We start from the raw sequence: 25504 nt of genomic DNA, 5'->3' as shown, positions 1-25504 counted from the left end.
TGCGCGGAGGCGGGCGGGAGGCGAGGGCGCGGCTGCGCGGGGGCTGCGGAGCGCGGTCCGCCCCCGCGGAGTGGGCGCGGCGCTGTCCGCGGTGCTGAAGGGACGCGGCGCTGTCCGCGGTGCTGAAGGGGGGGGGTCGGGGCGGGGGGGGGGCGAGGCGCCCCCAGTGCCGCTCGCCGCCGCCTCGGGGCGCGACCTGCGCGGCCGCGCTGGCAGCAGCGCTGCGCGGTGGGCGGGCGGGCGGGGGCAGCGCGGACACGGCGGGGCTCCTCGCCGCCCGAGGGATTTAGCCGGCGGCTGCCGGGCAACTCTCGGCTGTCTGCCTGCGGCCACCACTCGCCCCCCTCCCCGCTCCAGCCGGGGACGCCGCCGGAGCTCGGAAACGCTCCCGCGAAGGGACCTCCGTCCCCTCCCAGCCGGGCATGGCACTGCCTCCCCCCGCCGGCGCTGAGCCCCGCAAGGCCGAGAGGAGTTTCTGACCGTGCCTGGCAACTCCGCGCTGCCGGGAAAGCCGGGGGCTGCCTGCAGCGCTCAGGCTCCCCGCTCGCCGCCGCACACAGGCGCGCTCCCTCGCCCTCGCCCTCTCCCCCCCCGGCTCCGCACGCCGTCTCTCCCTCTCTCCCTCACACACGCGCGCACGCTTTCTCTCCCTCTCCCTTTACCCGGAGGTGCACTGACAGACATTTAATGAGGGGGGAAAGTTAAGGGATTAAACCACTATGAACCATCGTTGCTCGTAGCAGCGCGCTACCCAGAGCAGAGCAGAATCCAGCGAGCACCCCTGCAGGAATGGAGTCGGTAAAACAAAGGATTTTGACCCCTGGCAAGGAGGGATTGAAGAATTTTGCTGGAAAATCGCTTGGTCAGCTCTACAGGTAAGACTGAGATCTCTTACAGGAATCTACTTCCTAGAAATAATCGGAAGCTTTTCTTAACTGCCAGCCGCTGAAGGAGGTCGAACGCTTTGGGGAGGTGAGCGGTGGAGGGGCTGGGGGCTGTTGAGGTACTGCTGATATAATCGGGATCCTGGAAACTAGTGCTGAAGCTTCTCAATATGGCACCCTTGTAACTTCTCTATCTGATTCGTAGATGGTGTCAGTAAATATGTAGCGAAATATTACCCCGTCTTTCCCCCACGAAAACAGGATCCCATCTTGAAATCCTAACCAGGAGAAAGCAGCTCCCTGTATTTTTGTTCTGTGTTAATTTTACACTGCAGTCACAGGATCTTTCCCCCTGCCTTTACCAACCATTAAAAAATAATAATAATAATCTTTCCTAGTTTCGATTAGTCTTGTCCCTTGTGTATTCCGTCGTCAGAGGAAGATAAACATGGAGATGTATAAATAATTGATATCCGAACGATTTTTTTTTTCTCCTGAAGCTGAAACATATAGAGGGATGTGTTTAATTATTTATCCGTCTGCCTTGAGAAGCATCCACTTGTCTTATAAGTAATACACAACTGCAATTGCTAAACTCAAAAGCATCACTCAACAGTATGTTTCTGTGTGTACAGAACATTTCTACCCTCTTCGAGAGGGTACACACAGATAAACAAGCCCAAATTCTCGCGTACCTAAAAAGTGTCTGCACTCAAGTTAACACATCCTGCTCCATCCAGTCTGGCGACTTTAGTGACCTCCAGGACATCTGAGAATAGCCTGTGAAATTCCAATGTATTTTCGATTGCCCCTCTGCTAGAAATTACCCCGAAGGTTGGGGTTTTTGTTGGGGTTGAGTTTGTTTTTTGGTGGGTTGTGGTTTTTTTGGTTTTTTTTTTTTTGGTTTTTTTTTTTTTTTTTTCCGAATTACGGATTAAAGGTAACTGCGGATTTATCTGCTGAGGATAGGTCACGTAAAATTCTTTTTTTCTATACCTATGCGGCAGTGTTGGGCACAGGCACAAGGCTGTTCCACAGCATGAGTCACAACTTCTGCTGCCATTTTCAGGAAAGGGGACATATCAGTGAAGTGATAAAGACAAAATTAATACTTCCATTTTAGTAATAAGCATACAATTTTGGGAAAAAAAAAAAAGAAAGAAAGAAAAAAAAAGCAGCAAAACCACAGCCATCAACAACGCAGTGAATATCCTACAGGTTTTGGTCATATTTAAGCCATTTTCAATGGCCAGGAAAAGAAACACCGATAATCCAGAATAACTGCTTAAAATATAATTAAAGAACTAAACCTCTTTTTCATCCTAAAATACTCTACAACAAATAAATAAAAGATCATGTTTACTGCTTTTTATATGGTCAGACGGTGAATAAGGAGAAACGGTGTTTGTATTTTCCATCAAGACCCCGTTTGAACTCCCCCTTTGATGAACAAATGCGCGATTTACTAATCTTTTTCACTCACGGGACTTAAGTATTTTGCTTGCGATTCGTAGAATTAAAATAGCTTTCCTGTCCCTTACACATCGATTTCTAGTGTCTTCCCGAAGACAAGAAGCCCGTTCAGGGAGAAAACACTTCCACACCATCCTTTATTCGCACGAACGAATTTTGAACATAAACCCACGGTGGTTTATTTTATTCACAACTTTAAGACATTTCTTAGTGCTGCGGTCTTAAGCATGGAAATAATTCTTCCAGTAAAGGAAAAATCGGGAGGATTTCCACCGAGTGGAAAATCCTTGTATTTTCTCCAAAACACGGAGAACCTTTTGAGCCTTATTCTGCTAATTGTTACTGCCCCATTAGCCGGATGAGTTAACCTCAAAGAGATGCTCCTGCGAGGAGGGTTTCTAACCCGAGAAAACACTCGTAGAGCAAGGTGAGGGCAGCGGTAGGAGAGTCCCGAGTCCCGGGAAATGGTCACATATTCGCTCCTCAGGAGGATGGAGCTAGGACAGAAGCGGTTATGTTTTCTGTCTTGTAAAAACCTCAGTGACTACAAAGCAAGCTTAAGAGATTCGGCATGGAACACTCGCTCGGTAAACCCGATCTTTCCTACTACCGACACGGCATTTAAAGCTTTTCCACCAAAGAAGAAATAAAATGAAATGTTCTAAGTCACCTTTCGTGGATGGCAGGTTTGGGTTGGTTTTTTGTTTGTGGGGGGTATTTTTTTTTTTTCCCCCTCCCCGTATTTTTCTGTTGATTGGAAATAGCTGCAAATAACCATTCCTCTTCAGATTCCTGCACATTGTTTTCCAGGAGATAAGATTCTCATGTGAAAACAAGGGAGTGGGGGCAAGGGGATCTAGCTTAGAGCTGGTGTGGGAAGGTTAAACCTGCGAAGCGATCACACTCTCACACGCGTAGCTGAGCAGATGCGATCTTTTGGAAAGCCTTCTCCGGAGATGCCAGCTCTCGAAACACGGTCATGTTTTCCTCCACTGCATGTGACAGCCATTTTGCAACTCTAAAATAAGTAGCAATATCGCTCCCCCTCTCCTCCTGTTAATATTTCTTTTGTTCGCAGACCTGAAGCGAGATACACGCACCAAGACCATCCCCCCTGGTGTTTCTGATACAGCGAGGAGGGAGTAAAACCTTCTCCAAAAGACTGTTTCGGTGTCCATGCTGTGCCTCTTGGGCTGCCCAACATGGCGCCTCTGCAGTGGTTACAGATGATGTCTTCTTAATGCGTCCTACATATTTAAGCAGAAGTCTTTAATGATAGATGAGGAACTCGCAGCCAGAGCTCCTCCCTGGGCTTCTGTGGCGGGGGGAGTCGGGGATGACTAATCTTGACTCCCACAGGTCACTGCTAAAGAACAGTTGAAGGTGAATGGAAAGCAAGGGATAAATCCTCGAATCAAGCCAAGCCAAAGGGGCGGGGGGAGCGGTGAATTTAAGGCTTGAGCTACCCGGGGTGGCTGTGCGCTCAGCCGGCCGGGGCTTGACTTTCCTTTCTTGTGTCGGGCAGAGTCCTAGAGAAGAGGCAGAAGCCCGGGGACACCATCGAGCTGACGGAGGATGGAAAGCCCATGGAAATGCCCGAGAAGAAAGCCCCGCTCTGCGACTGTACCTGCTTCGGGCTTCCCCGGAGGTACATCATTGCCATCATGAGTGGACTGGGATTCTGCATTTCCTTCGGGATCCGATGTAACTTGGGAGTGGCCATCGTGGATATGGTCAATAACAGCACCATACACCGAGGAGGAAAAATTATTAAAGAGGTGGGAACCCTTCCCTCGTAAATCCCATGCCCTCCCAGTGCGGCTCCCAGGCCAAGCCCCTCAGCGCAGGCCGGGCGGGCTCGGAGGGCTCCGCAGAATTTCTCCGCCTCAGCCCGCGGTGCCCCCGCCCTCTCCCACCCCACCCCCCCCCCCGCACTGCCCGGCCCCGCCGCCCCCCCTCTGCAGGACGGAAACCCTGTTCCTGAAGAAGAAACAATTTCTACCGATTATTTCCTATATTTTCCCGTTCCCAGCCCAAAGCCAATTTGCGGTATTAGTTTGCAGGCAGGTTTGGGGTTTTTTTTTGTTTTGTTTTGGTTTTTTTTTCTCCTTTAACACAAAACGTTGAAAAACGCAAATATCTCGTAAAATAAATGTCGAGGATGGGGGAAGGAGGGCATCGAATAAGCGGCTGCCAGCGGATGCGCTGCGCTGTAACGGAGCCGGGAAGGTTGTGCAGGAATGTTTGAAAACACCAGGGTGAAAGGATTTGCGTTGATAAAAGGCGTTAAATGATAAGACCCGTTTAAAAGCGAGTTAGAGCGCAGTGAGAAAGAGGTGAATCCTAAAAACGGGTGAGTGTTAACTATTCAAGTCCGGAGACAAAAAAAAAAAAAACAACCTTGCAGAAGCGAGGGGTAGGTGCTGCAGCCCCGGCCGGGCGGGCAGGCGACGCCTCCGCCCCCCCGGCCCGTGCAGGGATGGATTTTTTTTTTTTTTTCCCGGCTGTACCATCTGAATAATTTTTCATAAGATTCGATGCCTGACACTCTGCTACGGGAAACCTAGGGTGAAGGAACTTCTTCAGCCCAAGTCCGGCAGACACAGGGCCCCAGGGGGGTGCAGCAGCGGCCGGGGGGTCCCCCGGGGCTCCCCGCCGGCCCGGCCCGGCCGCCCCCGCCCCGGCTGAGGGGCTCAGGGCACACGGGGCTCACTCGTGAGCGACCCTGCCCCTCCCGGGGCACACGAAGGCACGGGCGGTGCTATTTTTATTGCTATTGCCGGATTTGTCCTGCTGTTTATTTATCGGGCGGCGCATTGGCGGTGGCGGGCTAAGGCCAGGCGAGCTCGGGCGAAGGCAGCTCGGGTGGCCCCGCGTCCTCATCCCTGTGCCCCGGCCACCAAGTGCCACCGCCGGCCTTAAGAACCCCCCACCCCCGTCTGCCCGCTCTGAAGCCACGGCGGGTGAATGCTTTAATCTGGCACGATTACAGCCTTCCTCTTCTTTTTCTCTCCTTCTCTCCCGGTCCCTTGCGTTGGAAGAAAGCGAAGTTTAACTGGGATCCTGAAACAGTTGGCATGATCCACGGCTCTTTTTTCTGGGGATACATAATCACCCAAATCCCCGGCGGGTATATCTCCTCCCGGCTGGCAGCGAACAGGTAACCGCGGCCTGAACAGCCCCGGGGTGCTCTACGAGTCCGGGCGGGAGCGGCCCCGGAGCGCGGGGGGGCGGCGGGGCCGGGGCCCCCCCGCACCCCCAACACCCCCCCAGCCAGCCGCCCCTGGGTCCAGGGCAGTGGCGTTGCCCTCTCTGCAGCCCACTGCTGGGTTGGCGGGGGGATTTCTCCCGGGGGCTTCGTTTTCCTTTAAACCGCCCTTTGAGAAGGTTGTGGCAGTGATACTCACACAAGCCGTATTCAGAGACAAATGCAAAGATTCGTTATTTAGTCAGAGCCTGAGAGGTATTTTTCCATGACTGAACGGAAGAATTTTATAATTTTTCTTTTAATGAAAAAGAAAAACCGTCAGCAGGAATTTTCCATTAACGCACAAATGATTTTAGAATGGTCGAAAAACATGTTTCAATGAGACTTCCACAATGAAAAGAAAGTGCAGATGGTGCGAGGACTTAAGGACTCGTTTCTATGGTGTCTGGCAATTTTTCAAGCACCCAGGGTGCGATTCTACCTGTTAATTAGATCCTCTGAGTATTCAAGACACATGAGGCTTTCACTTCCATGCTTTACGCCATAGGCTCATCGTTTGCAGAAGTAGCGAAGGTCCTAGTGCCCCTCTTCAAAACAGTAACAAACTAAGTGCAAATAGACAGAAAACTCAGCAATATATACCTTTAACTCTTCTCAGGAGTGCGCAACATCAAAGGTAGGACTGGAAAGGCAAAGAGGCTTTGCCTGGCGAGCAAGATCACTTGTGCTTGTTTGAGAAAGAGAGGGAGGAGAGAGGGGAGCCAGGGCAAAAAATGCTCTCTGCAAGGTAAATACCTTTTAGACAGAGACCTACAGTAAAGATAATAAGTATCTGCTAATGGAGAGATGCTCTGTAACTGAGATAACCCCCAAATCCCTCCTTTTAAAGCAAATACAACATTAATTAAACTGAGGTATCCATTGCCTGTCTGCTTACAAGTGCCATCTTTCTGATAATGGTTCAGAAATGTAAAAGGCTATTTTAAATAACAAATAACAGCCGGTTAAAGAGTTCTTTCTCTTTTCTTTCTCCTTCGACCATTTTTGCATCTTTACAGAGTCTGTAACTCCTCAGGATTAATTGGAGTTTTGCTCGAGTAAAGATTGCAGAATTTGACCCAGAGAATCAAAAACCTGTCTTCATCCACCCGAGCAACATCAAAGAAGTCATTTGAATCAATCCAGATCTAAAGGGGTGCGACTACAAAGATTTGCAAAACAATGGCAGGGACATTTCCAGGAAAACTCGCCAGTAGAAACACACAACCTGGCATATGTGAATCAAACTTTCCTTCTCTTCACAAACATTTACATTTATAACAGCAAATGAAGACTAGTTCCAGTTATTAACCTGGGTGTGTTTTAACTCAGCAATTTTCACAGATTAGTGGTTCGTTATTATTATTGTGGAAGCCTCTGAGACAACCCCAACACAAGGCAAATGATTATGTAAATCACAGATTTAATTAAGGAACTAGCTACGACATACATGCCAGTAATTGCAAATAGTAAAATACGAATAGTAGCTGTGACTTATATTTAGTTTGTAGATAAAAATGGCAGAGAATAGAGTGCTGAGTAGTTAGATATAGTGGTTGGAATAACAAGGTATTGAGGAGAGGAAAATAAAAGTTAGTTTCTGAATGCTGCAGAGTGATTTTGACATCTACACATTCAACTTGAGATGGAAAGGATGACTGTAGGGTAAAGCAGCCCCCAAAATAGGGCACAAGCCTTAATGGCCATACCCTTACCAAGAAACTGCATGAGAAAAAGTCAGACAAGTGAGGACGCGGGCCTAGGAGCCAACAGCACCAATAAAATATGAGCTACTATGAAAGTCCCTGCTGATTTCCATGTTTTGTGCTAGAGCCACAACTGGTCCCTTCACACTGTGGTGGATGACAGCCAAGTAACTTTTTTTTTTTTTTTTTTTTTTTAATATATAAACCTCACTGAATATCTTTGTGGCGTCAGTGGTTTCTTTTGCATTCAGAGCAAGTCTGAACTGACACAGAAAAACAAAGTTCAGATGTGCTCTACATTAAAAATAATAGAGTCTAGAATATCATCATCAGATTCAAGATGATCTGTGAGAAACTCAGTTCTGAGCTAAAGAAAAAGGGAGATTTTCAAGAGATTCATTCCCTGGAAAGAAAGGAGATAATGATTACATGGACAAGATAGCATGAATGAAAAACTGCCTCTCAGCTGCTAAAAGTGTCAAGGAAGGAAACTGGGAGGAGGGGTAAGGTGTGCTTTGTGAGCTTAATTTGTTATTGACAGGGAGTCGCTGAGTGTAACGGCACTGAGTTTGCTTGACATCAAGATTCAGTCTAGCAACCAATTATAGAGATTGGGCTGACATAATTTGCAAGTTTCTCTAAGGTAGAACACATGGAAGAAATGACCCTCCTGTGGTATCAAGAAAACCCGTCTACACACAATGCATTAATTTCAAGCTGGGCTGAAACCCTTTATTTTGATTCTGCCCCTGTTTTAAACTGCTTACTGCCAATTAAGAATTAGCAGCCCTGAGCTCTGAACTCTCTAACATATTTTCTTCAACTGAGTCTGTCAGTGGGTAGCATTTTACTGAGATCCTTTGTTAATTGTAGAACTCAAGGCTGCTACTGCATGGTTATTCTGTTCTGCCTTGACCCACTGCTCTCCTCACGCATAGCTCCCCATTACTTCTGACAGATCAGATTTAGCGGTTTACGGATTTACAAGTAGTAGATGGAGTTTCTCAGGAATTTGCACTTGATAGCCTGAGTCTCAAATTATCTCATATTGCACACTATTTTCTGTTATATTTTCAGTCCAACACAAAGAAAATTGTTTTACTTAAAACATGTATTTATGCTGCTGTAGTAACAAGGTCAAACAAAACCGCGTTCGAAAATTCCAGAAAATATCCTGAAACAACACATCTCCTGAACACTTACCTCTCAGGTGGGCAATAGAAGTGGGGCTGGTGTGTTACAAAGGTCAGTGCTCCTGAACACTTTCAACCTCTGTTGCCTTCCTTAGGAACAGAGAACCTTCAGTACTTATCAAGACAACATAATTTTTCAAAATACATGGATTGGGCCTCAGGTGCCCCCTCATTTGCAATCAGGGAGGCTTTAAACTTGTGTCCCTTGAGTAGTGTGTGAAAATAGAAGAGGATTCCCCTTTGCCGCAGGAGGCTGGAGACCTCTTCTAGAGGAAGATGCTGGTACAAAACCCCTGTACAAAATCACTGTGCAACCAACCACAGCAGACTGAAGGAACAAAGGAAGCGCAGTGAGGAGACCCATGGGTAGGGTTTATTATAGCTACACCTTTTCTCAGGGTTAAATTCTCAATGAACAATGAACAATTAACCTTGCCATCAATTCAGCATGACACGATGACAGCAGAGAGTACTGAGCAGGCTCTAGGAGTTTAGAGAAGGCATCTTGTCACATGGACGCCCAAGTTTTCAACTAGTCTAGGTTACTTCTATTTGAACATACGTACAGCCTCACGCTAAAAAAGTGCCCTTCTCTCCAGGCTGCAGTATGCTGGAGTAGGACTGATGGTCTCCACAGAGATGTTTACGTAACTATCAAGAGTAAAGCAGCTATGATTCAGAGCTTTTGAGACTGTAGGGGCAAGAACAGACAAGCAGATTCCAGACACAAATCCAAAATAATACAAATGTTTATTGATTACAACCCTTTCTGATTAGTGATAGCAAAGCTTTCTCCCCAAAAAGTGAACAAAGAGTGAGCTTTTTTTTCTTTTTTTTAAATTTCTTGGTGATTCAATGCTGTATTTTTCACTAAATCACAGTGAATTTTGACTAGTGGAAGCAGGGTTTTCAGGAGGAAGGAACTGAGTTGCTTTTACACTGTTTAAAAGTATTTTTCCTCGAAAAATGCAAGAAAACATGAAAATTCAAGTGTGATGCCCTAATACCATGTATCCACACTATTTAATCAGCTGAGCTATTACTCATAATGGCAGTTAATGGCATCTAAATATATATAAATCTCATTTAAATGCTTTTAAACTACAGGTTTTAATATCAGCATTACAGAGGCTCCCACCAGAGGGGTTGTCATATGATTACGATGTGCTGTGAACAGAAAGGATATGAAATTGTGACTGTCCTCCAACCCTCCTAGTCTTAACTTCTGCTTAGCCCATGGAAAGAACTTTTGCTAGGGCTAATCAGAATTAATCTAACCTTTATAAGTTTTAAAAAAACAATCATCATTCTTAGTGAGTGAAATTTTATTAAAAGAGAGACAAAGAAATTAGTGGTTTGGTGGTTCTTGAATTCTATCGTTCAAAATCTGATTTAAACAGGATGCATTTAAAATCAATGGACAAGATGTTTAAATGTTCTGAAACAATGCAACGAATGCAATATTCTGATATGAAATTCAGAAATGCCATTTCATAATTGCATTCTTTTTTAGTATCCTAACAACTATATTTTAAACAGATTTTGTTGTTCCGATACTTTGAAAATAGCAAACCGGGAACTGGTACAGTTTTTCTTGACTTTGAGCTCCTCCAGGAAGATTTATACTGATTAACTGAGTGAGTTAATAAGAACTTCAGATCTCAGGTGTATTGTGTCGTTGCCAGAATCTGCTGATCTCTGCCTGTGTACTGTATGGGGACCCCAGGTTACTTGGGGTATTTGCCTGGGTCATCACGTGGTGTGATGAAACACCTTCTTTTTGTGTTTTGCACAAGCAGATGAGTGCCTGTAACTAGACTAGCGATATTTATCACACTGGGAGACTGATGAGTAACTCGTTAGTGTTTATGAACCTTTCAAAGATTTTGATACTGTTATGAGACTGCTGAACAGTCCTTAAACAAGATCTACCGTGATCTTCACAGTTCATCAGCCATTTCAGGAATAAGTATAAATGCTGATATATGGGTACACAAAGGACCAGACGATGAAATGATATATTAAAACCAATTTGGTAAACTGAATCCTGTTCAAAATATATGACACTCAAGTGCAAAGTAACATAAGGGAGTGGAAAGCAGTCACGCTGAGTGGGATATTAAGCTGTGCTGGACTAGAAACCCATCATGAGCTTGCAACTGGGTGCTCTAATAAGGAAGTCGATGTAATCCTGGGTATTTGTTTTTCTGTATTTACTGAAGTGAGTGTATTTAGGTCAATGACATAGACCTTGGACTGTTGTGGGTAATTTGGGTACATGCATATTAATATGAGTGTCGAAAAAATAGAGATTGATTTAGAGATCTTTAATTACTTACAAGATGATAGTATATAATGTCACATAGTGAAAGAAATATCAAGAATCATGTATTCATGATATCAGTATATAAAAAAGAATATTAAGAGGTAATCTGATTACAAAACATGTGTATGACTCAACTGGAAAAAATTTTCTGGGTATAAATGTGTGCTTTAGTCCTATGGAAAGATATAACAAGAATCAGTAAATGGCAGCCATATAAATGAAAAAAACATGAATATCGACAATAATAACTAGTCTCCACTGGTCCAACCAGAGAAATTTAATGCTAGATTCTTCTCTGAGTGTTAAATTCTTAAATTGGAAGTTATCTTTTAGCAGTTATAGAATATTTTCAGTACAGGGATAAGTAAGCACAAGAAAAGGGATAATCAAGTGAAACATAAGGGTTAATGCCATAGCGAACGTCAGAATAGATGGCCTTAAAATAAGCAGTTGTTTTGTTTTTAATCTAGAAATATAGTCAGTCTATTTAAATTAATATTTCCTATTCCACATTCATGCTATTGCAAAGCTGCAGCTGTCTGTGAATAAACTACCTGCTGTGCTGTCACACGTACATGGAAAGGTGTGAAACTGTGCTGGTTTTGACCACCTGATCTCAGGATAATTTAAATATCATTATATTTTAACTTCTGATACAATCTTTAAACATTCTGTTAAAACCACACTGGAAATCTATAATAAATTTCTTGCTCCATCAAAAGAATTACCAAAATACCATGCCATTATTTCCTCATTGATTTCCTAAGTGAAAAGTTTAAATACTTACCGTAAATCAGGAAAGATTCTCCGAAATTAATGGGTCATTGTTAGATTGCACAGGGTAGGGAATTCATTCCCAAATTTGCAGTTACATATTTAAAATAGAAATGCAGGTTTTGACTGTATGTGCCAAGTACTGTTTCAAAAATACATGTGCAGTAATCACGGATATTTTTTTTTCCGGTAAAACAAAGCTGAGTGACAATTTTAGCTCACTGGTGTATACTCAAACATTAAAACTTTCCTACACAGAGATACTAAGGACAGAAGAGAGTGACAATTTAAAAACAAATTAAAGCCACCTTATAATTCTGTGATATTGACATATCTTTCTCATTATTTGTTAAACTGCAAATCCTGGCACTATTCACATTAAGAATCATCACTACATAACTATACTAAATTTCTCTACAATGCAATTATCTCTCATTTATGTTGAACTCTTCATCATTGTCCCATTCTAACCTGAATGAAAATATATAAATCAACCTTTCACTTCAAATTCATCTTTGTTTTTAAAGTGCCATTCATCTTGTTATTAAGGGCTAAATCCTTCTTCCCAGCAAGTAATCCGATAGGATTATTTGCATGAATCAACCGAATGATATTTCAGACAATTGTATGTCAGCGCATCTCATTTCAGAGTCCTAAAGATTTGCACTGAAACTGTGTCATTAGTGTGTCAGTGAAATCCGAATATTTCTCCCTAACTCAGTCTTAATGACCACAAGCATAAAAAATATAAAGTATTGGTTTAGAAATAGAAGTACAAAGTTTTACTAGAACTTTATAACTTTACATTTTTCAGTTTTAAAAAGAGAAATTAATCACTCCCCTTTAGCAGGTAGATCTATTTTGTGTTTTTCTGATTTGCAAACAGTGTATAATTCACAGTGTGACCAGGGGATTTGTAGCTGGTTAGACAAGAGCCAGCTTCTGAACTTCTGAAGACATAAACTGACCTTGCACTGCAAGAGAGAACCCCGAAAGCTGTACTTGCCAACCCCACCTTTCAAGTTCAATATCCTGCAGATTGAACTGGGCTCTGGTCCCAGGCGCTGGTGTTGGGTTCGCCTGTTTCCAGGCAAAGGAGCCAATATTGCTCAAAAACCCAAATCAATTTTGTCACCCTACCGCACTGCAGGGTCTTTTAAGCACCAGTCACTGCAAGAAGGGGACTGGGGAACCATCTATGGGTGGCTGGTACCGCTGCTCCCTCCACCATATGGCTCAGGGCCCTTCCATTTTTCTGTCATGAATGATGAAGCTGTTTTCACAATTTAATGATGCAACAAGGGATTTGGATGGGGGTTTTGGTTGATAAAAGGGGGCCTCAGATGTGTGACAAAAATTAATAATGTATCCAAGCCCTTATTATACTAGATTAGACAGCGGGAGGTCAGCTTTTACATATTAATGTTTCATGAAGGGCTTATAATAGGATTTAGTATGAAGGGCACACAGACACACATCCCCCTCCTCCCTTGTACACATATGAATGAAAATAACCTGTTTTAGCACGTTTTAAAAAAGCCAAATAAATCTGCTATATTACGGCTTCTGGCCACAGACTATTATTAAAGAGGATGGGGTTTAAGCTATTCTCTCATGAAGCACGTTCAATCCAAGACTGGCACTTGGGAATAAGTGTTCCTCTCTAATGTCAAAGGTAGCTTATTCTATCTGTTCTGCTGGGCAGCTGAGTTCATCAACCATTCTAATATTCATGGCACAATCCCAGCTTTGTTAGCCCTGTGTCATTTTATGCAAATTAAAGGGACCATTCAGAAAAAAAAACACATTTTGCTTATCATTTATGAAGCCATAAACTGTCAGGATGAGCATTTCACAGGAATATGTCTGCAGTAGAGGGGTCAACAGAGTCATCAGGAAATTAGCCTGTACCAGAGAAAAGTCAGAATGATGATATATGTTGCAGAATAGCTAAACAGTGTCTCCCCATACTGGGTTCATTGTCACTTAGTCCATTTCAAGTACATAAACATAAATAGAAGTTGTCCCAAGAAGTGTAACCAGCAGGATTATTGACTGAAAAGACGTCTAGAATAAGAGGAATATCATCAGGGCTATTTAGGTTACAAAGGAGATGAACAAGTGACACGATAGGTAAATACTTAATAAACATCAGTATAGGCAAAGTAAATATTCACAAGAGCGCCTACTCAGAGTTTGCAGCCAAGGAGGTGAACATTGATGAGCAAGGGAACAGCTGAAAAAATGCAAAAAATTGTCACATTATAATATTGAGGAAAAATGATCTTTTTAGAACTCAGTAAGAATGTTGTTTATATTTACATAAATCATCATTAATGGTATTAAATTTCTATCTCCTAAGCAACCCTCAAGCAAGAACATTATAGGCTAAAATATTTTCTGTTACTGAGAAGCACCTGTTTAACTCTCAGCTGACAAATGTGGACTTCTGGAACTATTTGGATATTAGAATGGCAGTGATCCTCAAGATACTAAATGCAGAGAACTATATTTACTCTTGACAGGTTATTTCAGGGCTAAATATTAAAATTTCAGAATTTACCCCTGCTTGTTCAGATATAACTAACAAGAGTAGGATTATGTCTGAAATTTGGATTTAGTTCTGCATTCCATCCTCCATTAATCCAAATTCATTGAAATCGCTATCAGTAGAAAACTTGCTACACAGTTTACATAAAATTACACCAGATGTTTTCAGACCATGCTGATAAAGAAATTTATAATTTATTGAGATTATATCATCTAGATACATCAAAACTGTCAAATAACTTTGCTTCCAGTTCTCTCCCAGGCCCTGAGCATCCATGAATCCCTACTACACGTATGATACCTCATGACCAGAGTCCCTTTCAGAAGGGAAAAAACTAATCCTCTCTAAAACAAAACCCACACATGTTTCTGGCATAGATAATTTCAGGGACTCTATCCAACAGGTATCCTTAATCACCTCTACCTGCTTTGATACTTCATCCCAATGCAATATGTACACTGGATTTCATGCAAAGAAGTACTGTTTAGGTTGGTTGTGTAAAGCCACTGATGTTCACAGTTGCTTTTCTCTGAAGGAATCTGCATTTGCTCTGAGCAGTTCAGATACAATCAGCTGCAACACGTGGCCCATATGCCAGAAAACACTCCACAAAGCAGTACAGATGTAGCTTTTGAGTCCGACACATAGCAGTTATCCTCCCAACCAGCTCCACAAAATATTTTAGAGTTAAAACCACAGATCATTTCTTTGATAAGTGTATTATATATCTCGAAATCAACAGAGACAATTGAATCACAGCCTAAGCCCTGGAATTTGGTAAGGTAATTTGAATGAGATGGTCTTGGTTTGAAACATGATCTAGCAGATTACATATTTAACGAGCAAGCCATCCTAAAGCTAATGAGCTAGAAGGAATGAGTCAGAGTTTTATCCAGACGTATATGGACATAATGAGTTGTAAAATGAAACCGCAGGTTTGAGATATTCCCCAGCTGAATTCAAACAGGAGAGAGGGTTGGTAGGGTGATCAAATGAATGAAGAATAAAGAAGATGAGGTGAAGAGGGCCTGGATTGCTTAGCGATACAAAAGAAAGAAGACAGGACTGCTATTGGGGTAAATTGCAGAGACTAAAACTGCTAAAATAAAATAGCACGGGCACAAAGTATCTACTGGATGTGGGAAGTAACATGCTGGAAAGGCCTCCAAAATAAGTAGGGCAAATGATAATTACTTCTGAGATGGGACCTGATCTGCTTATGAAAGGATGATGTAATGCACTTGCTGGGAAGAGCAACGATCAGAATTTAATGACCCAGGAGTCTTCCACATTCAGTATCAATTGCAATGATGCTGTCATCCAACAGTGCCCAAGTTCTCCATAAAACACACATTGAAATCTCAAAAATAGGTCTGTGAAGAGTCAATGGAAGGCACCACCTGAAAATTATTCAGGGTCTTGGTTTGACCTGTCTGAGTCAGTGGCATTTGTGAGGCTCGGAGAAGGCAAAAGGCTAAAGGGACTTTGTGACGCTGATAGACACTGATTTTGCATGTCATTTCACTCTGGTGCTTGATCCAGTCCTTGTATGGTCCATGTTACTAAAAGACTTGTGAGTATTTTAGGATTTATTTATGTTTAAAACCAGCAGATCAAACCACAGCAAATTCAGGTTGTCAAAAAGTTCATGTTCTGTATCGAAGTCTTAGAAGGCCCTCATCACACCTGACATGGGTAGGGATACACTTTGTAAGAGGAGAAGTGTTAACTGGCAGCTAAACCCCTGAAATTTCTATATATTCTGTCCCTGCACAACTCAAAGAAAAAAAAAAAAAAAGTTAAAATGAGTGATCACAAGTTGTCATTGCTAGCAGCACTTGCAGAAGGAAGGATTCTGAAAAACTGCTGCGTGCCTACAGGCATTCCAGCTAGCTCCTGTCCTGTTTCCCCCTAGACGTTATGTTTTACTCAAAAAATTAAGCATTTAACCCAGCATTTAGCCTTGGAGTTCCTCCTAGACAAGAAATTCTTTGGGTTGTCTAAAAATATAACATAGTCAGTTCTATGTTGTTGGCCTTTTGCAGGAGGAGGTGTGTCAAAGATGAATGATAGCAGGTAGAGTCAGAGTAAAAGATAATAAATTTCAGAAAACCTGAGCTGAGAGAATAATTTGAGTGACTAAAATGTCACTTGCTTAATACATTTACAGCTGCTCAGAGCTGTTCAAGAAACAAGCACCGTTCAAGAATGAACACCAAAGGATAATCATGACCCAGTTTATTTGTTATATGTGTTTGACAAAGTAAGTCTTAACATATTTTATGAGTTTTCTGTAAGGAGAAGGAATGGCAATAACCAGCTCACCAACTTAAATTCAACTATATTTCTTTTTTTTTTTTTTTTTTTTGACAGAATTTTCATCTCATCTTTAGACTAGGTTGGAAACTCATGTTTTCAGTCCTCTTTATTTTCCACCCTTACCTAAGAGAGGACTCTTCTAAGACCAGGAAAAATGTTTTATCGCTGTTTATAAATAAAGTATTTTTTCAATACAGATACTTTACCCAATGAAAAGAATGTCCTTTATAATATGATCAGTATTACCGCAAAATTGTCAAATGCAGAGATTATATGTCCCAGAAAAGAACACAGGCTACATTTGCCATAGGTTCCTGTTACAGTCAGAATAAACCACCTTATAATATTTGGATTTAATTTATTGTCGCAGTGTGAAATGCTTTCACACATCCTGACCATGATTCCCTAGAAAACTAACAAAATTATCAAACTTTCCCATTCTGTAGATAGCTCTTCATGAAATGATGATGAGTGGCTTTTTGAGGGTGAAAACTGTTCACTTAAAGTCCTGAACGACTTTTCTGCTGAAGTCACTGAAAACTTTAGGTTATCATGAAGAGTGATGTCAAACCTTCTCTGCCTTCACAGTTCTCAATGTAAATCCATTAAAATCCATCTTTTGTAGTTGTCAGTGACCAACACTTAACTAGTCTTTAATTATTCTGGATTTTAATAAAATGGCATTCATAATTCTTTTGATACAGCATATATTTAAGCATCTTAAACTTCCAGTATTTTCTCTTATAGCTAAATATTTTTAAATGCTGTTTGAACATACAGAGTTACTCTTTGATTTTTAATTTTTTTAAAAGATAAACTTAAGGTACTTCATATGCTTTAGAATAGACATTTGGTTTCTATAACAGTTGTTTTCACAAAGTTGGACCCCTTATTCAGAGAATAGGGACATAGATAATTGTGGAATTTATCAATTATATTAAAAAATGACATAAAGAGAAATACACAGAACTCAGACAGCTGAGGAGCTGACTCCTCCCCATACACATATGAAAGGAGTTTTAGCTTTATGGACTTGTAGCAATTTTCTCTCCCAGTCATTGCAGTAAAAGGACACTTCTAGCCAGGACCCCTTACTTTCAGATATCATGTGTGTAACCCAATATGTCACCCATCTGGCATTCGGCATTTGGTATGCATCTGTGCTCCCACTGTTCTCAGTTCACTTTTTGAGCTGGCACTTCTTCCAGTCGAGTAACAATATCTATAACACACTTCCATGCAGAATGCTCGTGTAATACAAATTGCCTGGAAAAGGTAGATGAGAACAGTGGGGCTGCACAGATGCAAAAATTAGAAATCCAGAAATGAAAATAAATACATTTCTTTTTCTTCAGTTTGTCCCCAAAGAGAAAAATGAGCCAACTGGCTTGAAACCCAAAAAGATTAATTCCCTGTGCAACCTCATTCCATTCTAAGCATTTTTCCTGAATTGTCAGAGTAATTTCCTTCATCTGCTCCCATCCTAAATGTCCCTTAGTCAAATATGATCTTTCTATTATTACTACTTGTATTACAGGAGGACTAAGTCTCAGCTCATGACCTTCATATAATGCCAATGTCAGTACAACACTGAGGATCAATTTTAGATTCTGTCTTTTGGGACTGAATCTACTGAGTCTAGAAATAGAAATAGATAAGCAAACATTATTATTTGTTTCAGGGCTTCTTCTGGTCACTTATGAGGACCAGGATTTACATTTTTTCCCCCTCCTTGACATACTACTACTGTATTTATTCATTGGTCTTCTATATATGGTTATTTTCTTCTACATATAGTTAAACAGTTGCTGAATTTGGGTCAGAAAGGAATTTTCTCCCAAGTCTAGGGGCTGCTGAAGGCATGTCAGGTCATTTTAATTCCCTCCTAATGCCAGGGCCAAGGATGATGGCAACATCAGTGACCTCTCCTGCTCTATCTCTGTGGCATACATGTTCAAGGTGATAACGGAATGTCAAGAGCACAAACAGATATGTGTGTAAAAGATGCAGATGGATGTGGGATAGGAGTGAACAGCCTTGAAGAGGCTGAAATTTTTATTTTCAAAAGGGAACCATGTCTGTCTGAGAATTAACATAATCCATCTTCAACTGCAATAAATACAACTATAGACCCCCACATACTGTCAATTTGCCATGGAAACATAAGGATCTTAAAGAAAAATATGGTTTCTAATCCATTACTGGAGTTAACATTGTAGCAAAATTGAGCAAATGAGAATTGCTTGAGAAGCAGAAATGAAGCATAACAGAACATAATATAATAATCATAAAATAAGCTTAATAAACATAACAAAAATGTAAGTGCAAAAGAAAAACAACACAATTTGGAGATTTGATGTGTGGGGCAGTAAAACACCTCAGAAATATCTTAGGAACAATCAGAATGCTACATTTCCTAATTAAATATATTCAAATGTGAGCAGTATTCAAATATATTCAGATTTATTGTAGTTCAAAACCATTCTTGTTTGGTTTAAATCATAATAAATGTAGTTAAGTTGAGATATTTAAACCAATAAAACATTGTACAAAACTTTGTACAAATATCACAATACTCTCTTAGGAAGAAGAATTTAGTATTTATGGGGTGAAATACATGTAACGACAAAAGAGCACGAAGGAGAAATACTGATTCTATTTATGGATGTGCATTGAGAGATGCAAGGCAAATGTAGGAAGATGTATTTCTCTTGACTAAGAGTTACAGAGGAAACCGACTCACTAAAATAGCCATGCACTAAATTCATGGTGCCGTTCTTAATATGCATTCAAGAAAACGGATAAAAAAGCCATTTCTTACAAGAATCATAATTTAACTCTAATTTATTCTGCCCTTAAATCCATCTATTTTGGGGGGGGAAAAGTGATCTTTTTTTGAGAAGGTTGTTCCTATAAAGCATAGTTCTGGGGGAGAATTGACTTACAAGTGACATTATGGAATTATTTTATCATCTGCTCCTCAATGTTATTAAATATTCACTGGTACTTGTGTGTCTAAATACAGGCAAGATTTTAATTTTGAAGATGCACATCTCTGAGCATTCCTTACATTACATTTTCCTTTCTTTTCTAGAAGGAACAGACTCAGGGAAACAGCTTCTCTTTAGCGAGCGTGAGAACAAAGGCAATTCTGGGAAACACAGCTTTCAGTTGTGGCAAACAGAAGCTGATTTCAGATACAGAATCCAAAAACCGGAGTAAATTTCCTTGAAGAAACAGTTACCTACCGTAACAATTTTGTAGATCTCATCCTTATAAAGAGATGGCACTTTTTAATATTTTATCTTAGCGTGATTTAAGTGATTTAGAAAGAGTTGCACTGATTCGCACTAGCTAAGGATCTGCTCCAGCCAGTCTATGCACAATCACAAACTGAAAACTGCATTGCTGCATTAGGCATTTAGCTAAACAGCTGTTCAGGAAAGAAACAGGGAAGACTACAAACCAAACAGCCCTTTCTTCCTGCTTACAAGTAAATACGGATTTTCCCACAGAAACTTTAGAACAGTTACAGTCTATTGCTCTTCAAAAATTACTAACAGGAACATCTAACTTCTTAAAAGAATTTATAAAAATCACAGGCAAAACTCCTATGAGTCCCAAACTCTACTCATTAATAAATAAAGAAAAAAAGGCAAATGAAAACCAGGACACCACTGTGATTTCTGTGAACATATAGGGGTATTACATTATAAGGAAATTAACTGCACTTACTTTTGGAGTAGAAACTTACACATAAAGAAACTAAGAGTAAAGACAGAATTCAGGCCAAAATAGTTCATGCAGTGCAACACAAACATGTGCACCAGTCAGTCCCAGTACATGTATTGAACATGCTGCCAGACAAAGCCAGAAATGTGCTGCACAGCCAGCTAGATATTTAACACAAGATAGGGATCATAGGGAACAAAATGAGGAGACCAGATTTAAAGCTATTTAAAAAAACTTCCTTACTGTGCCCAGAAGCTTTTTTTCTGCTGCCCTTTAATATTTGTCAAATAGAAGTGGAGTATACTTAGTTTGCTATTTAAAGATTCCTATCAGGCTGTAATTCTAAATAGAGAATGTGAAACATAGATGTCTTTGAGGAGAATTTTCATCTTGAAACTTACTGCTGCTTCGTGCTTCTTTAGCCCAAGGTCTGTTTCTCACTAACTTATGGCACTGTACCAATTTCTGAAAAACACATGCTAAGGTTAAAGGTTTCTGTCAAATCAGTTCCACATCAGATACTGTGATGTCATATGTTAAGACATCTCCAGGATTTATTTTAGCATTACATAGTTTTGTATAAAGTGGCCAGTCATTGCTGTTGGCTTCATCCCTTTGCACAGTTCCACTGAAGGGAAAATGGGGGGAAAAAAGGATTATTTCCACAATAGAAGAATGAATGAACATAAAAAAATGAAACAATAGTGCTGGAGAAAAGGCTTCCTCCTACAAGGGGCAGATATTAATTGAATCAAATTAGAATTCAGTCAAAGCAGTGGAATTTTGAAAAAGAATCATCACTTCACACATTTATTTAGACCTTGTAATGTGCTTTATTTGAAGCAAATCCTACAATCAGCAATAGTCAGTGAGTTACCTCTAAAAAACCATCAGAAAGAATGATCTGTTTTCTATGGATACGTGTTTCCAGATTGATTAAGTCTCGTGTCTAAGAAAATCCCAGCTCTGTTTGAAATTCTTCCTGCTGCTTTGGCATTTATAAAAGTGGATTCTCTTTTGCTTTATAAGTAGTGAATGCATGGTGCCACTTTCTTACAATTAAAGCACTAACAAAATCTCTCTTCTACTTGGCCAGCAGTTTTAACCAACCATTTGGAGACCTAATTTCTAATTTCTCTAGAAGGCAGCAAATTCAATAAGATTTGGTTGAAATAGATGTGAAAATTAACTAAAAGAAAGAGTGGGGATATGCAGGGAGAGTAAGATTTACACCTGTGACTGCATAAAATGTATTACTTTAGGAAATTATGTTAAATGGAAGTTTATGTCCATGTTTGGTCTGGGTCTTATTAGACAGGTTATTACACGAGATGGAAGTAGACACTAATCCAGTCCAGCAGTTAGTAGATTCCCTACATAAAGAACATATGTTTAAACACATCCATGTTGATATGTGAGCATATGTGGAATAAGTCAATTGGGACAACACTGAAGTTACTTCCTTTTCCTTTTTTTTTTTTTTTTTTCTATCCTTGCAGAGTATTTGGTGCTGCTATACTGCTGACATCCTCCCTCAACATGTTAATACCGTCTGCAGCCAGGGTGCACTATGGGTGTGTCATCTTTGTTAGGATCTTGCAGGGCCTTGTGGAGGTATGCAAAATTTATAACATAACCAGTAAATGTGACAGATATTTGTTAGCCTTTAAATAGCAATTGTAACTTTCAGAGGAAAATAAAAATTGCTTTCAGTTTATTACTGATTTTCAGCATAATGGATTTCAGTGTATGAATTACAGCTGTTTGATTTTCCTTCATCTACAAAATTACATAGCAAAGTTTTGTCTTGCTAAGAATCCAGTGAGATATGTATTTAACACTGACATTCCACTGAAATCTTGTACTGCAGAGGGCTTATACTGATGCTATTCTCAACAGTTATTTGCTGTCCAGCCTCATAGATTAAATCCATAATAAAGAATTAAGCTTCTGTTGGAGGCCCTGACCATGCTCTTGTCAGAATGAATGAGAGATTTACCATAATTTAGAAGAGAAAAAATTTGAGCATGCCTTCTAAATTTATTTATTTGTTTATTTCTTTACCAAAAGACAGATTTTTAGGCCTGTGATTGCTGGTGCTTTGTTCCTCAGGGCTACACAGTTTTATTGTATGAGCTGATTTTAACTCATGCATTTTATCGTATAAAAAGACTCCAAAAGCAGGTGCAGAATGTGCCTGAAAGTTAGGTAACTGTCAATCAAGTTCTTAAAGTATATGTGTATAAATCTGGACCCATTTCTGCAAAGTGATCTGCATGTACAGAGGTGTGCTTGACTGCAAGGAGGAGAGGAACAGAGCAAGTGGGTAATACAAAATCAAATAGCTATTTTAGACCCACTCATTTCTGTGATACTGTTCAAAGAAATTGTGAATGCAAAACATCTCAAACAGGACCATTTGAAGAAGGTTTACAATAAATCATGACAATCTTAAGATTACATCTTTTTTTTAAAAAAAACAAACTGCCAGAAATGAACATGAAAATGGTTATAAGATCTTCTTTCAAAACAGAATAATGTACCTTATCAACCTTTGGCATATTGAGAATGATAATCTTAACATTTGTGATAACCTTAACATTTGCAAAAAGTTATTATTATTTTAAAATTTTTGCATAGAAAACAAAACATCAGATTAAGAGAAAAGTGACCCTCTATAACTATGGATACACCATAATAATTATTAAGCAAGAATTTTGTAGAAAATTACTGTACATTTCATATTACATTTTCTAAAATTTCAATGTTGCAAGATATAATGATTTTTTAAATTATTTTTTTAGCTTTTCTATTATGAAGTTAAAGGCTGGTTTTGAAGAGAAACCTAAAAAGTGACTGGTTTAAAATCAAAGCAAACAACATCATTCAATTATTTGCATTAAGGCTCAAGTAGGTTCGTTAAGGACAAAGATGGTGAAAAACTTCTCTCTTTATATTTTTAAACTCTTCTTAATCTTATTTTCTGTTTTAGAGCAGTGGAACAGTAATCTGTATTTCCTAAATTATAATTTAAATCTTAGATCAAAAAAATTTAGAACACCACCAGAACTGAGTGCTGGAGAATTCAGGCCGGCATTAGAAAGACCCCAGAGGGTCTGTGTTCTCATGTTTCCTTTGACTCTGCTACTTGTGCATTAAGACTATTTCTTTTTAATTCTTCACAATTGTTTCCTGGAAGGGGGAGGGGGAATAAAAGGAAATATTTGTGGTTTATACCTGTTCCATAACACCTCTTTAATGATTTGGAGTGATTTACAAACCTCATTTCAACCTTAACAGAAACTGAAGGTGTTCTATGGCTGTGCTCAGACTTTGCTATAGAAATGCAAAGCATTCTCAACTTCTTTGTAGCAATTTTTAAAAAGTAAATCATGAAAAGACAATGAACTGAGTGACTGATGAGCATTAGCTAACTTGTGGCACACCCATTCCCCAGGGGGTCACCTACCCTGCCTGCCACGGTATTTGGAGCAAGTGGGCCCCCCCATTAGAAAGAAGTAGGTTAGCAACCACTTCCTTTTGTGGTAAGTAACTTTCTATTTTTGTCTTTCTTTCATTTGTAACATAAAAGTATTCTGAGATTGACTTTTATTCCCTTTTCATCCACGTATGTCTTATTTTGTAGGTTCCTATGCAGGAGCTGTTATTGCAATGCCTTTAGCTGGAATTCTAGTGCAATATACTGGGTGGTCTTCGGTGTTCTATGTGTATGGTACGCATTTTGCTCATCTCGCTTCGATATTGTATGACCTTACTCTACCCTTTCTAAAAATATAAAAGCTACTGTTAAGATGACAAAAAAAATAAAAAGGAGAGGCAGGTCCATAAAGCTAAAAATACAGTCTAGAGAAAAGGAGAGTGAAAGAACAGAATTTAAAGGAGAGAGTAGGAAAGCAACATTACTAAATAAGAAACTAAACTAGTTCATGGTGAAACCTTCATCACTTCTAGTACAAGCAGTGCAAACTGCTATGCAGATCTATCAAATCTCAGATCACGCAACGTCACTCTTTTGTTTTTACAACTGTAAGTTCAGAGTACCTGCCCTGACTAGGATGTCCTGATTTTTATCTGAAGACCTGCATAACTTCATTCAGACTAGTTGTGCTACCTTAAATTACACTGATAGAAAAAAATGCTCCAAAGGAGGTAATTTTGCAGTGTAAAACTAATGTGAATTAGGGGGAAGATAACAAAAAATTTAGTGTAGTAATCAAACAACAAAAGGGAACCTCATTTACAGTCTGGTGAAATGAAATGGAAGCTGTTCCAGTGCATTGCATTGTACAAATTAATGTTAAAATATCAGTGACTATTCACTCACAGTGACATAGTTCTCTAAATGAAACAAAGAAGTCTTCGCTATGGTCCAGCCCTGCATGTATTTTGCCCAAATATTGTTTGGAGGAACCAAGTGTCTGTTAGAATGACTCAATAGAAGAACAGTGGCAACAACGGCCATTTAAATTCGTTATAATTATTCCCAGATTTTTTCCATGTTTGGTTCTTTACTGTGCATCTTTTAAAAGTCTTTCTTTCCATTTCAAAGGGAGCTTTGGTATAGTCTGGTACATGTTTTGGCTTTTGGTTTCATATGAGAGTCCTGCAAAGCATCCTACGATTACAGATGAAGAAAGGAGATACATAGAAGAAAGCATTGGAGAGAGTGCCAACCTCCTAGGTGCAATGGAAGTAAGAATATTACTCATATGCTTGCTTCCTATGTGAGTAATAAAACCCACAAATCCCAAATAGAAACAACAAAAAAAATCAAACATCGTCTTCAAGAGAGAAAAGCATGTTTCACACAATTGAACTTTTTTTGGGGGGTGGGGAGATCTGAAATCTGCTGATAGATTTCTGAGTCAATATTGTTTCTGCACGAAGAGAATTATAGAATCATAGATGGTTTGGGTTGGAGGGGACTTTTAAAGGTCATTTAGTCCCACCCCCCTGCAAGGAGCAGGGACGTCTTCACCGCGATCAGGTTGCTCAGAGCCCCGTCCAACCTGGCCTTGGACATTTCCAGAGATGGGGCATCTACCACCTCCCTGAGCAACCTGCTCCAGTGTTTCACCATCCTCATTGTAAAAAATTTCTTCCTTATATCTAGTCTAAATGTACCTTCTTTTAGTTTAAAGCCATTACCCCTTGTCCTATCAAAACAGGCCCTACTAAAAAGTTTCTCACCATCTTTCTTGTAAGCCTCCTTTAAGTACTGAAAGGTCACAATGAAGTCTTCAGTTCTTCTAGCAGATCACTCATGGAATTTGTATCT

General features: G+C 40.3%; 1 protein-coding gene across 3 annotated transcripts in view; it reads left to right on the top strand.

Annotated features, from left to right (window-relative positions):
* Nucleotides 1–230: 230 nt before the first annotated feature.
* Nucleotides 231–25504, top strand: part of SLC17A6 (solute carrier family 17 member 6) — a 34208-nt gene continuing 8934 nt past the window's right edge. The window contains exons 1-8 of one of the 3 annotated variants that reach the window (XM_074918054.1): nucleotides 231–875; nucleotides 952–954; nucleotides 3883–4135; nucleotides 5399–5517; nucleotides 21705–21819; nucleotides 23663–23750; nucleotides 23852–23938; nucleotides 24776–24918. In XM_074918054.1, coding sequence (XP_074774155.1) covers nucleotides 790–875; nucleotides 952–954; nucleotides 3883–4135; nucleotides 5399–5517; nucleotides 21705–21819; nucleotides 23663–23750; nucleotides 23852–23938; nucleotides 24776–24918 — 894 coding nt within the window. In that variant the 5' untranslated portion in view covers nucleotides 231–789. The remainder of the gene's footprint in view (nucleotides 876–951; nucleotides 955–3882; nucleotides 4136–5398; nucleotides 5518–21704; nucleotides 21820–23662; nucleotides 23751–23851; nucleotides 23939–24775; nucleotides 24919–25504) is intronic. The other 2 variants (XM_074918055.1, XM_074918053.1) reach the window with 2 other exon arrangements.

Source organism: Athene noctua, chromosome 14 (assembly GCF_965140245.1).
Source record: "Athene noctua chromosome 14, bAthNoc1.hap1.1, whole genome shotgun sequence".
Lineage (NCBI taxonomy): Eukaryota > Metazoa > Chordata > Aves > Strigiformes > Strigidae > Athene > Athene noctua.
This window is presented reverse-complemented; position numbering and strand designations above follow the sequence as displayed.